The sequence below is a fragment of the Prenolepis imparis genome, unplaced genomic scaffold (assembly GCF_030444845.1).
Source record: "Prenolepis imparis isolate NDT839.2.m4 unplaced genomic scaffold, iyPreImpa1.0 SCAF_14, whole genome shotgun sequence".
Lineage (NCBI taxonomy): Eukaryota > Metazoa > Arthropoda > Insecta > Hymenoptera > Formicidae > Prenolepis > Prenolepis imparis.
Genome location: NW_028141172.1, coordinates 2,804,569 through 2,820,593, shown reverse-complemented (window position 1 = coordinate 2,820,593; position 16,025 = coordinate 2,804,569). Strand labels below are relative to the sequence as shown.

Here is a 16,025-nt window from a genome sequence, read left to right as displayed (position 1 = left end):
GCGGCGGTCGGAATTCGGCGGCGCGGAGTGGGGGTGAGTGGTGGGGGGATGCGCGCGCGGCGCACCCCCCACCGCTCACCCCCACTCCGCGCCGCCGAATTCCTACCGCCGCGCGACCACGTGAGGCAGCGCCACTTGAAGGTTAAAGTCGAACGCGCGCGCATATCGGTGGCTGATGTTCCATCTACGTATTTTATTACGCCTGTGGGCCGTGTTTTTATTCCTCCTTCCTACTGTTATGGCATGTGAATTTTTCAATCATTTCTATCATTTGAATCATTTGATTGATCAGAACGAAAGAGATAAGGATTTCTCCATCCCGATTGATCGATCAAATATTTGTAGCGTCAGTTTAAGCGTTAATTTAATTTAATCTCATTGTTAGTTGTATATCAAATGCGTTAGTTGCACTTTGTATATACCGGTGAGCGAAGTGAAGTTAACTAGTTAACGTTTGATTTAATTTTAATATAAAAAATTGTAATATACATGATTAGTATATCTAAATATATATATATACTAATTATATATTCTTTGTACATATACACATATATATATATGAATTCTTTTTGCTCAATTCAACATCAAGTTTATTTTGACCAGAAATATAAACTGAATATAGAGTTAAATATACAAATGTGAAATAATGAATTTTCGATATATTTCATTAATATATATATATGTATGTGTGTGTGTGTGTATGCTTCTAAAAAAGATAAATTTATTGGAAAAAGATGAAGAACATTGGAACCGATTAGAAATAGTACAGCCGTATAACCGGTCTGTAAAATATCTATTCCCACATTAAGGATCGTTTTTATTGCCGATGATTGACGTTTTTTTTTCCCAAGTATACATATTTGAAAATATACATCTACTTACTTATGCTCAAATGTGTTATATTTATATAGCTATACAATTGACACTCGGCATTCATTGATTCCTTCCGATATAGAGAAAGGGGAGGAATGCAAATCACGCGTCGAATGTCGGAGTCACTTAAGGCATCCGTTATAGCATTAGTAACAATCCATGGAATTGATATCCTTCTGCTTGTACATCGTCAGTATGTCGTCCAGAATCGATTCGAAGCTACTGGTGTATGTTTTCAGCCAACGATTCTTCTCTTCGATGTAAGCGTTAATGTCGCAATTAAAAATCGCGCGGAGAAATTCCTGACGCGTCACGGATGAGATGTAACGGAGCATCTTCTTCTCCTCCTCCTTCGTCACCTCGCTGTCCATGTTCATGGAACTCTTATAGATGGCTGCCAGTAGATTGGTGTCGTCCGCGTCCACGATCTCTTCGATGACGTGCGAAGCGTTTCGCGTTTCCTTATTGGAAGGAGACAAGGGTACCGGCGGTGTCTCCTTTACATAAGCGGTGTCTATCGTTGCGTTGTTTTTCACTGGTGACGATGGTTCGTCCAGTTTGTACTTGAGCAGGCAGGATTTCAGTTTATCGATTAGCGTAGCAGACGCTTTGCATACCTCGAAGTCGCTATCGTCCTTCAGAGTCACCAGGAGCACCTGACAAAGTTGATGAAACAAACCGATTATTATTTATTTATATATATGTTGATTTACGAATTAAATCTCCTCATTTATTCTCTTAATCGCATATGTAGATGAACAGAGATTTAAGAATGTAAAACTTGTAATTTTCAAGTTCTATTACTTACACCTAGGCAACTTTGCCTGGCCAGCTCGTCCAGCGCTTTATTTAGCCTCCTCTTAATTTCCGTCTCGTTCAACGCCATAATCTTTCTGTGCTCCTTGGAGAATGTCACGTTCGGGAATGAATCATCGAGCATTCCCTGATCCGTTAAATGCGACTTGACGAAATGATCCCAGAACGTCAACGCATTCGTCTTCACCTCCCAATGCAAATCAAAGACAGCCGCCAAGGACATCGCTTGCAACATCGAATCGATGACTTCCTTTCTACGAATCGATATAATATATACGATTACTCAATTATCCAACCTCATTAATTGACATATTTAAATGTTCTACATACGACCACTTCTGATGAACGTATAACTCTTTGATCAGATTCACAGCCTCCCTTCTGACTATCGCTTCGCTCTCGTTCTCGAGTAAATTTATCGCCATTTCCTGCAAAAATCAGTCTATTCAATTTTTCGTCTTTCTCAACGACACACTCAGAAGATGTGTACAAGTACGAAATAATACATACAGTTAAATCCATTTGCGACAACTGTTGTTCCCATAGTTTGTTGATGCGCACGATAGTCGCGATAAATGTTAACGCCGACGCTCGTACGTAACTTTCGCCATCCGTTTTGACGATTTCAACCGCCACCTTCGGAAATTGATTAGTCAACAAGAAGTCTTGAAACGCCGGATATTCTGTGAAAAAAAAAAAATCACTGCATTTCTTACGTATGTATATGTGTGTGTTAATTATTCGTTGTTATTTCAGTTGTGTTACCTAAATACAGGTAATTACAAAATTCCTATGTAGCTACACATGTACCAATCCTATATCCTATATTCTGATTCACTTACTGTCTTCGGAGATCGTTGCGATGGTGTTGAGAACCTCGAGAACGCTGTCTCTTACTTCCCAATTGGGGTCATGCAGCCTCTTGAAGAGTATAGGCCCTATCTCGTTCATATGGCTGTCCGAATCCACCAGTAGCGCCAAATTAGGCGGCATAAAGTTATGGATGGCGAGCTTGCACAGTTTCAATGCCTTCACACAAATCTAAGTAGGAATTGAGAGTTCTTGTGAGAAAGATTATCCTTTTTTCTTTCCAAGTTTTCAAACAATTACTTACAATTACAAGGTTCTTTTGTATAAAAAAAAAAAAAAAAAAAACATTAATCTATTAATGCAATTTCGGCAATCGATTTCTTACCATTGGTTGTATTCCAGAATGATTGAGGATCCCTTGCGCGAGGGATAATACACATATCGTTTCTACACATTCCTGCCACTTTAGTTTAAATTTCTCCGTCATGATGGCTAATCCGTCGAGCAGTGACGCCAGTAAAATAGGATAGTCAACTATAGGATCACCTTCTAATATCGATTTATAGTGAACTTTTCGCACATGTTCTCTCTCTCCTTTAGGAGAGACAGGACAGTTTATCGCTCTACTCATGCCTGTGTTCCACGATACATGATCTTCATGATTCTTCCTTTCTCCACACATGTCTGGTATGTAACTTTTCAACACGTGGCATAAAGCTTGAAAGGCGATTACTGCCACATCCTGAAAAATATCACAATATCACATAATCAAAAAGAAGTTAAAATGTATAATTATTTATAACTAGAAGTAATCTCAAACTTGGAAATGGTTCAATAATTCAAATATAAGATGCTTATTAAGTTATAAGTTCAATTAATATTGCATATTTTAAAGTAATATACATAAATTCTGTATATGAGAATAAATAAAATAATAATTATAGATTTTAATCACAAATTATAAATTGTAAAATAAAACTATAACAAATTATATGTATAAATAATAAAATGTTATACATTTTCTATAATTTTAGATTTTTTATAAAATTATGTACCTGTATACTTTTCTAAAAAAACAAAAAAAAAAAAAAAAAAAAGATACTCACCCTATCCATTATATCTGATATTTCAAGCAGCAGATCGATAGACACTTTACAAATTTGCTCCATTGGAAGATCTCCCTTCCGTATGATGTCCCTCATGTTGTATGCTAATCTTTGCACAGTGGTACATGTTACATCGAAAAGTTTATTAACAAACATATCAAAGAAATCATGATTCAGATAATTCTTCTTTATGCACACGCACAATGGTAATATCTGTTTGAACAAATAAAAAATATAGTTTTTAATATTATCAGTTTTTAATTAAACATATATGCTTGTATATGTACAGATATGTACAATATAAACAGTGGCTTACCATAAGAGCGATACCTTGATGTTCGAACTTGTGCTCATCTGGTGGAACAATCTCTTGTAATACGAGTAGTTTCTTCCAGTATACCATGGCGAATTTGTTACTCCTTACCAACTCTATTATATACTTCTTCGAGAGTAACATCATAGAAATATAGCACAAACCATAACAGAACTTCTGCCATGCATCGGCGTTGATCACATTGGTGTGTTTCCTGATTCCTTGCTTTAGTTTTAAAAACAACAATAACAGCAGTAATTTGTGCACGTGCTGAAGAAAGCGGGTGCTTATGCACGCCTCGAATAGCGCTTTCACCCGCATCTCGAGGTTCACGAGGTTCTCGAGTAGCTCGGGAATTCTGTTGTCTAGACTTGCAAACACCGTGTTTTCTAAAATACTGGTCAATAGGTCCAATGTGGCACACAACAATCTATTCTGTTCCAGGTACGTCTCCTCGAGCGCCTGATGCAGCTGGGCATCTGGAGTATTGTTCATTAAAGGAGCAGCGACTGCCAGGATGATTTCTGTACAAGCCTCAATGTTCTTTTGCTCATGCATCAGCAACGTTGATAAAAACTTCTGGCTCTCCCTCGTAACATACATTGTATGATTCCAATGTGCGCACTTCACGACGTCTCTCCACACACCTGTCATGTTTAAATAGGAAGGTAATAATAATTTACAGCCATATCATTTTATAAAACAATTAACAGATAAGTTTAGAATACACTAATATTATTTTATAATCTTTTACATGTATTTTTATTTATGAAAATATATTATTGTTTATTTCTTAATCCATGCCTTATGACTTTAGATGGTATTTATGAAAATATAATGCATATGTATATCAAAACAGTTAAATTTTTATCCCTTTGTTCTTCGCGATACAATTGTAAATAAATATTAAAAATTAATCATTTGCAAGCTTTTCAAATGCTTACCAGATTTTATCACCCATTGTCTGCCGCTTCGATGAGCAATCAAGTCTGACAGCATTGTGGTGTATGCCATTTTAATAGACGCAGGTAAGTCGTCTCTATGCAGTTGTAGAATTTTGTAGAGTCTATTGTATACATCCTGACACTGCCAGTAATGATAACGCAGTTCATGTCGCGACATAATTCCCACAAGTTTCAGTGTAAACATAATCACAGGCTGGCAAACGTTCTGTCCAGATTCCCACACCTCCAGAGCTTTCGGTATCCATTTTTGAAAGACCTCACAGTATTCGTAATCGACTGTGGCACCTGCAAAATTCATGTCGTAGGTTACTCATCGCAAGATACTTATCAGATAAAGCAACGAAGCGGTTGACATCCCTCTTAACTTACATTCCTTTGTATTCTCCGCAATGTGACTGAGCAGATGATCTAAATAGGTTGTCGAGACGACATTGTAATCCGGCAGAAGAAACAGGTCCAGGACTTGCGCCAAAACATCCTCGTTCTTCTTACCGCACGAATTCTGCATAGTGTCTTGAGATATTGAGATTCCCACGAACGGCGATCCGTCTCATAGAGTATCTCCTCGATTGGGTGCGATCGGCAGCGAGGAATCAACAATATCCAAGCAATAAAATATAGCCTTGTTTATACTCTGCAAATAAGGCGTGCGATTAACGATTAAAATTCATCAGCAGGACGAGACAATTTTTTTGCACACGAGACTGATAAGCACTTTCATTTTGGAGAGATTCCTTGAGAAATATATTGCGTACTTACATGTTCAAACGACGAGATAAGCATTTTTTTCAACACATTGCGAAACCTTCTATTCCCTCTACACGTGCACCAACGAGACTGAACACTGAACGAGACTTCGACGAATCAGACGAATATGTTCGTTTATTCCTCCCCCTCCTGCTATCGTAGAAAATCACTGATAATGCAGAGGTGATATCATTCACGTTATCGAACTAACGTTCGATAATGCAGAGCACTGTAATTTAACATTTTTACTCGATAAGAGAGACAACGCACTTATCGACGATATTTGTTAACTAGTATATATTTTTTAAAATCATAAAATAAATGTTAATAAATATATTAAATTATAGAATTAGTTATATTAAATATATAACACATTATATATATAACGCAAAGGAATAGATAACGTATAATAGCAAAAACGTGACCATAAATTTATAAATGTTCATATAAATAAGTATATATTAAATTATAGAATTAATTAAATATATAGCACGTTATATAACGCAAAGGGGTAGATAACGTGTAATAGCAAAAACGTGACTGTATTTCATAAAAGCTTGAATAAAATACATACTATGCAGCTGTGAAGCATATCTGTGTAATTACACAATTATCGATAAGAACCTTTTACGTTATAATAAACTTCTTATATTATATATATACGACTGTTCATATATATACATATACATATGTATAAATATATGTACCATTCAATATAACATAATAAACAACGCAGTTACCTGTAATTTTCGTGTGTGCCACTTATATATAATACACCTGTTTTAATAAACAAGGATTCTCAATATATATAACGTTAGTTATTTTGTATTACGAGATCGGAAGGGAAAGAACGCGAGAAATCGCTCACATGAATGTAAGCTTAAATGCTTCATAATGTCATGCATACAATTTCTCAAATTCCTCTGTTTCTCACGTCATAATTCACGGTAACTGACGCATATCGAAAGATATTGAGAAGCTTTAAACAAAATAAAACAAGAAAAACGCGTACAAGATTCCTTAGTGTGTGGAAACCTTTATAACATTCTTTAAAATCTCAAGACTTCCAGATTTCTAGCAATCTTGAGACAAGTCTTAAAGATTTAAAAATAGTAGGCGTGTCAAGGTATTTAAAATAAAAAAAAATCTTCAAACTGCACAATGTTAGAACTATCGAAGGTGTAGAAGCGTCAGGAAGTATCAAGGAATAAGGATTCCAAACTTCCGAATTTGCAAAACAACGCTCTTAAAAAAACAAAGACTACAAAGTCTTTCGATTCGATGTAACATATAACAGACAACGTATCTCGAGCTAAAGCATATGTATCATTGATGTAAAAAACAATTTATTAGCGAACAAAAAAATATTTTTGAATTATCAAGATTGCAAGATCTGCTCATGCGCTACATATATCCTTAATTCCTCGATATCGAGATTCCAGGCTTCGTCGCTCCGTCATCAGAGCTTCTCAAGATTCTAAATTCCAACGTTCTGACATTCTATAGCTAGATAGAAAAGTTCCAAGTTTCGAACGCACCGTGTTCTAAGTGCCTACTATTTCTAAGTTACGATTCAAGACTTTTAGAAATTTTGTGATAAAAGACATCTAGAAATTCTGAGAACAGAATATTTCGAAAAAAACGCCAAGCTTGCAAAACTAATAATTAAAAAATTCTGCTTTAAGAAAAATATCTTTAGGCTCTTTTTTTTACATGAATACATTTTTCTTGAATAAAATTTTAAAATTATCGTGATTGCAAGTACTTGAATTTATTAAATATTTATTTTAAATATTATACGCCTGTGTGCATATTTATAGACACCTAGATGCTTAAACACTTTCAGAATACATATATTTTAGTAAGTCTGCTTTAGATTTTCAGATCGTTGGACTGTTTGGAATCTTTGGAACTTTATAAGGCCTTATAAATTGCCAGATTCTCGTGCAATTAAAAATCGTCAAATTAAAAATTTCTCAGCTCTCAAAGTCTCCGAGATCACTGAAATCTCGCTGAAATTTGACTTTGCATATTCATAAGATCTGACAATCTCTGCAAGAGAACCAAACCTTTCCTCTGGTAGAATTATGCTTCCACCTCGGTAATGTGCGCTAAATAATTACTCAGGCTCAAAAGCTAAACAAAATGCATATCTGTTAAATCGTGTTAACATCGCAACGCTATACCCTAGTTACTTTCGTTTACGTTTTTAAACGCACATAGTAAGATACAATAATAATATCGCAAATATATGCCGTGTAGATGTCCAACCGGCGTTCGCGTTCAACATTAATATTACGATTACTTGGAACATGGAAGCAACATGTCAGTTTCTTTTTTTCTTTTTTTTTTTTTTTTTTTTTCTTACATAGAACACTCAAACGATATTAATTGCGTAGTACGAGAAAGAGCTCGGTCTGAATGGTACTTCAGGCATCAAAAGAAATCGTTGAAGAAGCAGGGTGTCATGGAGAAGCACCCCGCGACCGAGAGGCTTCGCAAACGCGTCATTTAAACTCTACAACTTGCCATTCAGATCGGAATTATTTCAAGTCCCGTGTCTTAGAACGGTAGCCCGTGTGTTTACATTAGAGCTGAAGTAGTAGTGGTAGTTAACGAACGAAGAGATGTTCGAAGAGAAAAAGCGCCGACGGTGGTGTGTCTCGATCGAATTGCGTATCATCTTTAACTGGGACGCACTGTTTTTTAGAGAAGTATCTTGCGCGCGTTAAAGGAGTTTCCGTAGAGAGTCCTCTTCTCTTCGAATAGGCGACTTATGTCTTTGCAATGTCCATCGGTGATCCTGGATGCGGAGCGACGACATTCGGATTGGGAGCGATGGTCGGAGGTCCGCCGGGACTCACGATGGTCGGCGGGATTGCCGGCTTGACAAAACGATCCGACGTGCGTCTGCTGGACGGCGCCACGATGTGTCCCTGTTTCGCATAAACATTCGCGAATAAAGAATCAATTAATAATTCTCCCAGAGTACCTTAGGAAGCGTTTTCTGATGCGATTGTCAAGAATTCAGGTATAAAAAGAACTAGTAAGAGTCGGGCATAAATATTAGGTGCAACAAAATTATTTGTAAATTCCTTTATGCTTATTTTGTGCAAAAAATTAATTACATATTAAATAAATATATATAATATATATTGAATATATATAATATATATAATATATAATAATATATTAATAATATATAGAATTTAAAAATAATTGTATTGTCTGGCTCTTAGTAGCCCTTTTTATACCTAAGAAAAAATTATTGTTTTTAACAATTAGTTTCTAGCATTTCCTTATGTGATAATTTACCCCTGAAGGAGGCGACGAGCTCGCGAAAGGAGAGGCAGTTGGTTGGCCGCAGGCATAGCACCGGTTTGCGTTGAAGCCCTCTCTGGACGTTGAACCTAGCACGTTAATACCTAGTGATAAAACGCGCATTCACATGAATTCGCTAAACACAGAACGTGCATCCGAAGAAGAGAGAGCGCCGACTTTATTTACATATATACAGTGCATCATTCTCTTTATTCACATATAAATATATTGTCTTATATCATGCTCCTTATAATTTTATTTATACAAGGATCAGGTTAAAAAAAGAAACTTCTTACATGAAAAACTTACCTGGGCTTAGTGGCCTTGAGGAACTAGGCGAAGGATTGTAGGGCACAGGACTGGACAGCGTGCGTGTCCTTATATTTCCTCCAGACATCACAATTTCATTATAGTGCCGTTCTTCTTCCATCTCCAAACTGTAAGATCACATCATGTTTATGAAATTAAATATTGATAGATATCTTTTTAATCACGTGTCTGAGATTCAATCATGTTATGAAAAAGAGATAAATCCATCTTGTGTCATTTGTGTCATGGTTGTTTAAAGTTTGGGATAATTAAAAAAAAGTATTATATAGAGATATAATATTTTTCCTTCTAAAAAAATCGAAGAATATATATAAACTAATATGTATCTTCAAACACTGATGTTCAAAATACAATACAAAAAGTATATTTACAGTAATTGTAAAACTGTAAAATTGTAAAATTTCACATAATACTTTGCACAAGTCACTGAAAATAAATTGTACTTTGCAAGTTATTTGAAAGCATTAAAAAATGATAAATCATCGTTCCATATGAATAAAATTAGTATATTTTAATAGTTTTAATTTGAAATTCGCACTTTTGCAAAAATGACTTGATATCTCTCTGTTAAGAAACTGACTCTAAATTATGTAACATATTAAAATTGCATAAATAACAAACATAGTCATTGCGGATGTATTTTTAACAATTTTTTGCTCATTTAAATTGCAGATTTACATTGTTGTGGAGGATTTGTACTATTATCGTTGCATACATCAATATACAGAAGGCTATATCAAGAAGGCTTGACACTGACCTGGACTCAGACTCTGAGAGATGTCTGCACAAGGCCTCGCGACGCTCCACCTCGAGCTGCAGCTTCCTCTGCAATCTCAGATTTTCCTCGCGTATTTGCTTCTCCTCGTTAACGTACCGCTTCATTTTTTCCGTATCTAGCGGTACCAATCAATACTAAATTTCGATAAAAAAAAAAAACGTCTCGATACAAATGGATAAAACGGATAATCCTTACGTTCTTGCTGCGAGATAAGTAGAGTGTGCTTTAATCGGGCGACCTCGCTTCTCAGGGTTTGAATGTGCGTGCTCAGATTCGTGGCTGTGTCGCCGTTGTTGATCTCCCTGGGCGAAGTAGGATCCGAAACCGGCTGGTCCAGCTTGATCTGCAGCATCCGCTTCTCTGCCTCAAGCTTGTCCATTCGCTTCCACAGTTTGTTGACTAAAGCTTCCTGCTCCTGCTCCAGGGTGTTCTCCAACTCGACCTTCTCACGTCGCAGCTGCTCCAGATTGCTCTGTTTGGCCAGAGTCTCTGCTTCCAGTTTCTCAATCTTCCTCATCAGCTTGTTCACCAGGCACTCCTGCTCCTGCTCCAACGTCTGCTCCAGCCTGCATTTCTCCTGGCGCAACTGATTCAGCTTCCTCGACAGATCATTGGTGAGACACTCCTCCTCCTGTTCGTAATGATGGGCCAGAGTTTCCTTCTCCTTCTTCAGGGCTTGAATCTTCTTCAGCAACGTGTTGCTTATGAACTCCTCTTCCTGCTCGGCTTTCGCTTGCTGCAAAAGATACGAAAACACCTGACAATTCCGCGAAAGAGAGAGAGAGAGAGAGAGAGACAGGGAGAAAATGATCAGCTCTCACTCACTATGATAACGGACGCCTGGCGCAGACCGCGGTTCTCCTCCTGCAAAGCCTTCACTCGCAGCTTGTACGTCTCCAGCTCGACCTTGAGCACACGGTTGTGCTGCTGCAGGGACTCGATGCGTTTCTGCAGCTGTTCGCGCGTCACCGGCGAAGGCGGCATCATGATGGGTCCGCCGTCGATCGAGCTCGAGTCGCTCTCGGACGCGCTATCGCGATCGGCCATGTTTTCCTCGGGGGCAAACGCAAGAGGACGACAACGGGGACTACTTGCCGGTTATCGGCGACCGTTACTCATCGCACGTTAATACCGGGAAGAAGGTCGGCCGCTGTCACCACCGGCGTTGCCACGCGAGCAATCTTCGTCTTCGAACGTCACGATCGCTTAACGCGTCCGGAGAGAAAGAGAGAGAGAGGCAGAGAAAGAAAAAAACGGTGACGGGCGTGAAACGATTATCGCGCGACCGACATGTGCTCTCGTCGTACGTTCGTGCGATGGCGTATCCGGAAAAACCGGGGGATCAGCTGTTTCTCTCTCCACCTCGCTCCGTCGTCGCTCGCCGACCCGCCGACTGTTCCGTATGGCGCCGCGACTCGTCGTCGTGCGACGCCATTCGCGGAGCCATCTAGGGGACGCTTACGTCACGGACTAGGGGAATGCGAGTGACTAGAGGCGGCGCGGCCAATGGGAGAAGCCGGTTTCTAGGGACAAACGATTGGTCGCCGTCTAGTGATACGAAAATCCCCTATAAATTCTCCAACGCATCCTAGTGAAATTTATGGCTCGGCTAACTTAACCTAACCCTACCTTGTAGAAGACTAAAGAAACACGTGGATTAATTGAACGCGAATTAGATAGAATTGATTTTTTTAAAATAATTGTGTTAATTCCTTATAGCGAAGATGAGCGATACCGAAATCGAGAAGAATTTAGAATACGCCAACGATCAGGATGTTTCCGAACATCACGCGAAACTTGTCGGAGCTGTGGAACAGCTCGATAAAGGGCGAAGGTAAGAAAATAATATTATGATATTACAAAAGCCAAGTACTTGAAATTCTTATTCAATTTGATTAATTTTAAATATATTGGTTTTCTGATTTAACATCTACCAAACCTATTATATTGGTTTTCTTTCCTTCGCAGAGTGAAACAAGCTGAGAGAAGCGAACCCAGTTTACAAATATCGGAGTATCATTTAGTAAAAAGTGGGGTGACAGATAAGGATACCGTGCGTATAGAAGACTTGGTGAAGTCACTGGGACGGAAAGGAGATCAAAACAGTATAAGTAAGAAGCTTCGATATATTCAGCAGAAGAGCAGCGTTCTTCCTAAACCATTGGAGAAACCCACCGCTGAAAGAGTGAGTTGTCTTACTGAATCGTCCAATAAATTGTCTTGTTTAAAAATAATTTGATTCCTTGTAAAAATTTTGTCTTGCTCCTTCTTTCGATGACAATCTGAAATAATTAAATCACAGTTAACTCTCTAGATTATAATAATGATATTATAATATTGTTATTTTGCTATCTTTCTAATAATATGAAGAGTTGAAGTATATATTAATCTTGTTGAACAAATATATTTAGACAAGAAAAAAAAACAAAAAAAAAACACAGTTATAAGAGTCTAAATTACTTGCAGATAAAAAGGACAGTTGGCTATGACAGTGTCAAAAAGGATTTGAGCAAATGGAATGGTATAATTGCTAGGAACAGAACAGCTGATCGGCTGTTTTTTCCATTAAAACGTACAGCCGAAGTGAAAGATTTCAATGCTTCAAATATTTCGGAATTTCTAAAGGGATTTAGAACAAAATCTGATCTGATGAAAAAATTTGAAGAGGTAGATCCATCGTTACTATATCCTCCGGTCGAAGAAAAGGAAAAGGATAATGAACACAAATTGACAATGGAAGAAATGATTTTGAAGAGGAAGGAAGCTGCCAGACTCAGAGCACAGCAGGTATATAAGTAATATGTCATTTTTAAAAGACTATTAAGATAGTAGGAGATAAAAAGTAACCCTGATAAGATACTGATTCTAACTTCTTTATGCTTTTAGACATATCAAGGGTCGAAGGCGCGTCGCCAGCGCAAGATAAAGAGCAAGAAGTTCCATCGCATTCAAAGGAAAGACAAGATTAAGCAGCAGCTGAAGGAATTTGAAAAACTACAAAATACTAATCCAGAAGAGGCATTGGCAAAGTTGCAACAGTTAGATAAAACTCGCGCGGAAGAGAGAATGTCGTTAAGACATAAGAATACAGGTCAATGGGCTAAGAATCAACAGATCAAAGCTAAATATAATAAAGATGTAAGCACTATTTTAATTAGAGAAATACTTGGATATTAATAACATTTGAAATATAATTAAGAACACTGTAATAATATGCTCTTTTTTGTTTTTTTATAGATTCGACAGGAACTTGCTAATCAATTGGCCATTAGCAGAGAATTGACACAGAAATTACAGAGAACAGATAGTGATGATGAAGATGGGGAAGAGGAAGAGGAAAAGGAAGATGAGATATTGAAGAAGGAAGGGGGAGATAATGTGAAGACTGAATCTGAAATTGATGACTTCATCAAGAATTATCGAACATATTGGGACGAAAAGAATCAGAAAAAAGAAGAAAAAAAAGTCGAAATTTCGAATGAAGTTATATCGAAAAAAGAAAAGGTGACATTAGGTAGCAATAAAGTAAATTGCAAAGCAATAAATGTAGAGCAAAGGAATGATACTTTACAAGAAAATGCAAGTGATACAAAGGGCGAAGATGCAAGTGATGCAAAGAATGAAGATGCAAGTGATGCAAAGAGCGAAAATGCAAATGATGCGGAGAGTGAAAATCCATGTGACACTACAGCTGCTACATCTACGTGGCAGGTTGAAGAATGTAATAATGAAACAGCTGAAGAATATAATAATGAAGTAGTTGAAGAATGTAATAATGAAAGTAAACTGTGTAATAAGAAATACAAACCACAAAATATTGACGAAATGTTTGACTCCATGGAGGAAAAGCTAAAGCATAAAGTGGACCTGAAACTGCAAAAAGTGAAAAAGAAACTTAAGATAAAGAGCGATGTGAAGAAGCACGAGGAAGAGGAGAAGGAGAACGAAGATGATTCGCTGAATCTCGAATTTAAGGATTCTAAAGAAAAACCTATCTTAGATTGTCCACTGGAGGAAACGACCTCTACAGAAAACGTGCAGGCGAATAAGGATCTGACGAGTTCGAAAACAATAGCGAATACAGAACAGGAACCGACTAGCAACAGCCATGAGGTGGAAATAGATCCAAAGAAATATTTAACTATTAAACCAAAATATTTAAAGACACAAGTGCCAGACGTAGCTACAGGTGAGGAGGAAGAGAACAGCGAAGAGGAAGAAAAAATGCACAAAATAATGAGCGAGGCATTTGCGGACGATGATGTTGTCGAAGAATTTAGAAAGGAACAGGAGGAGGAGGTACGTAATATAAGAATTTTAAAAAAAAGCATATACTTTGTTAACACAAACACACATATGCATACGTAAAGATGCTTACGTGACACTTCACATTTCATCTTAGAAAAATCATAAATAAAATTTTGTTTCTATGAAGAATTAACAGAAATTGTTTTTTAATAATCTAATAATTGTAAAATGATTCTAGATGGAAAAGTCGCAGCCGAAAGCCATTGATCTGAGCTTGCCCGGATGGGGGAGCTGGACGGGGCCGAACGTCAAGAAAAGTAAAATACGTCGTAAAAAGAAGCGATTCATATTGAACGTACCTAAGGAAACGCCGCGTAGACCGGAAAACCAGGGCAAAGTAATTATATTCCAGGATGATGACAAGAAGTTGAGGAAACATCTCGTCAAAGAGCTACCGTATCCATTCACCAGGGTCAAGGATTACGAGGCGAACATCAGGGCACCCATCAGCCGGACCTTCGTCCCGATGAACGCTCACTTGAAGATGATTCAGCCGACAGTTAATACCAAGCTTGGGCAGGTGATTGAGCCGATGGACGAAGATGCGTTGGTGAAGAAGCCGATATTGAAGAAATCACTGAAACGACGTATTGATAAAAAGAATGACAATAAAAAGAATACCGCGAAAAATATAAAAAAAAGGCACAAGTCGAATGTAGCTGCATGATAAAATTAATTCTACTATTATTGAAATTCATTAGTGTAAATAAAACTTTTTTTAAAGTTATCTATTAATGAACTATTATAGTTACTAATGGGATATTTAATAGTTGATTATAGATAGATTTTTATAAATTGAGTATGTGTTAGACTTATTAAATAAGTTTTTAATTGCCATGTTCCAATTATAAAAATTTTGTTATTTTTCTCTTGAATATCTAAAGATAATGCAATCCTTATATATTTATACCATTTATACAGTACAAGAACAAGTTTCTCATAAGGTTAAAAACTCACTATGTAACTACAAATCGTTTCAAAAGTATGTAAGGAAAGAAACAGAGATAATATATGTTTCTTAAAATAATTTTTGAAATGACGTGACTTATATTCTTAAGAGAAAAAGACAAGATAACCTTTTCTAAATCAACCAAGAGAAATTAAACTCGCATTTGTTTTTAACTGCATGATTGAAGTGATAAAGAAATCTTTGTGAGCAGCTATCTTTTTCTTAAAATATTGTGCATTATTGATTTATTGCTCATTTTGTTTTATATTTTATCATAAAAAATCTAATTTATCTTGTTTATTTGCATTTCATTTATCAATTATCTCTGATAACTGAATGGGAAAGTTCCATTTTTTTAAGCTCTTGTGTAGCGAAACAAAATTCTCACTTTCTAAATATATTGCTTACGTTTAAATTACAAGCATGATATATCGTTCATAAATATATCAGCTGATTATCAATGTATTAAACGTTCCATTTCATTACGAATTAATCAATAAATTAAATATAAAAAATGTAATCCATCACTGTTATTTTTTATCATATTAATCAAAATGACGCGTAATCTTATTTTGCAGAAAAATGTATTTATAAACATTAATTTATTATCTCAAGATCAATTACTAATAATAATTTATTGAATGTAAATCAATATATAAAATGATACAAACCGTAAATTGCAATAATTCGTTTCTATCATGTTATTTTC

General features: G+C 36.7%; 3 protein-coding genes across 4 annotated transcripts; 1 reads left to right on the top strand and 2 right to left on the bottom strand.

Moving 5' to 3' along the window:
• Positions 1-699: 699 nt before the first annotated feature.
• LOC145945434 (integrator complex assembly factor Brat1) lies at positions 700-5,789 on the bottom strand. Its single transcript, XM_083054435.1, has 11 exons — positions 5,643-5,789; positions 5,253-5,517; positions 4,863-5,168; positions 3,922-4,565; positions 3,606-3,818; positions 2,885-3,241; positions 2,532-2,730; positions 2,200-2,372; positions 2,020-2,117; positions 1,682-1,943; positions 700-1,529 (listed from the first exon to the last, which is right to left on the bottom strand). Exons 2-11 carry the CDS (start codon positions 5,389-5,391, stop codon positions 1,020-1,022), a joined length of 2,901 nt encoding a protein of 966 aa, XP_082910561.1. The 5' UTR covers positions 5,392-5,517; positions 5,643-5,789; the 3' UTR covers positions 700-1,019.
• A 1,165-nt stretch (positions 5,790-6,954) lies between these two features.
• LOC145945441 (coiled-coil domain-containing protein 6) lies at positions 6,955-11,457 on the bottom strand. 2 transcript variants are annotated; one of them, XM_083054453.1, is made up of 6 exons: positions 10,885-11,457; positions 10,255-10,795; positions 10,039-10,174; positions 9,261-9,388; positions 8,946-9,055; positions 6,955-8,566 (listed from the first exon to the last, which is right to left on the bottom strand). In XM_083054453.1, exons 1-6 carry the CDS (start codon positions 11,104-11,106, stop codon positions 8,405-8,407), a joined length of 1,299 nt encoding a protein of 432 aa, XP_082910579.1. In that variant the 5' UTR covers positions 11,107-11,457; the 3' UTR covers positions 6,955-8,404. The 2 variants fall into 2 exon arrangements, with proteins under 2 accessions (XP_082910579.1, XP_082910580.1); XM_083054454.1 differs by having other exon boundaries at positions 8,946-9,040.
• A 214-nt stretch (positions 11,458-11,671) lies between these two features.
• Positions 11,672-15,394, top strand: LOC145945436 (U3 small nucleolar RNA-associated protein 14 homolog A). Its single transcript, XM_083054439.1, has 6 exons — positions 11,672-11,893; positions 12,028-12,244; positions 12,526-12,846; positions 12,946-13,197; positions 13,297-14,358; positions 14,546-15,394. Exons 1-6 carry the CDS (start codon positions 11,784-11,786, stop codon positions 15,032-15,034), a joined length of 2,451 nt encoding a protein of 816 aa, XP_082910565.1. The 5' UTR covers positions 11,672-11,783; the 3' UTR covers positions 15,035-15,394.
• Positions 15,395-16,025: the final 631 nt, after the last annotated feature.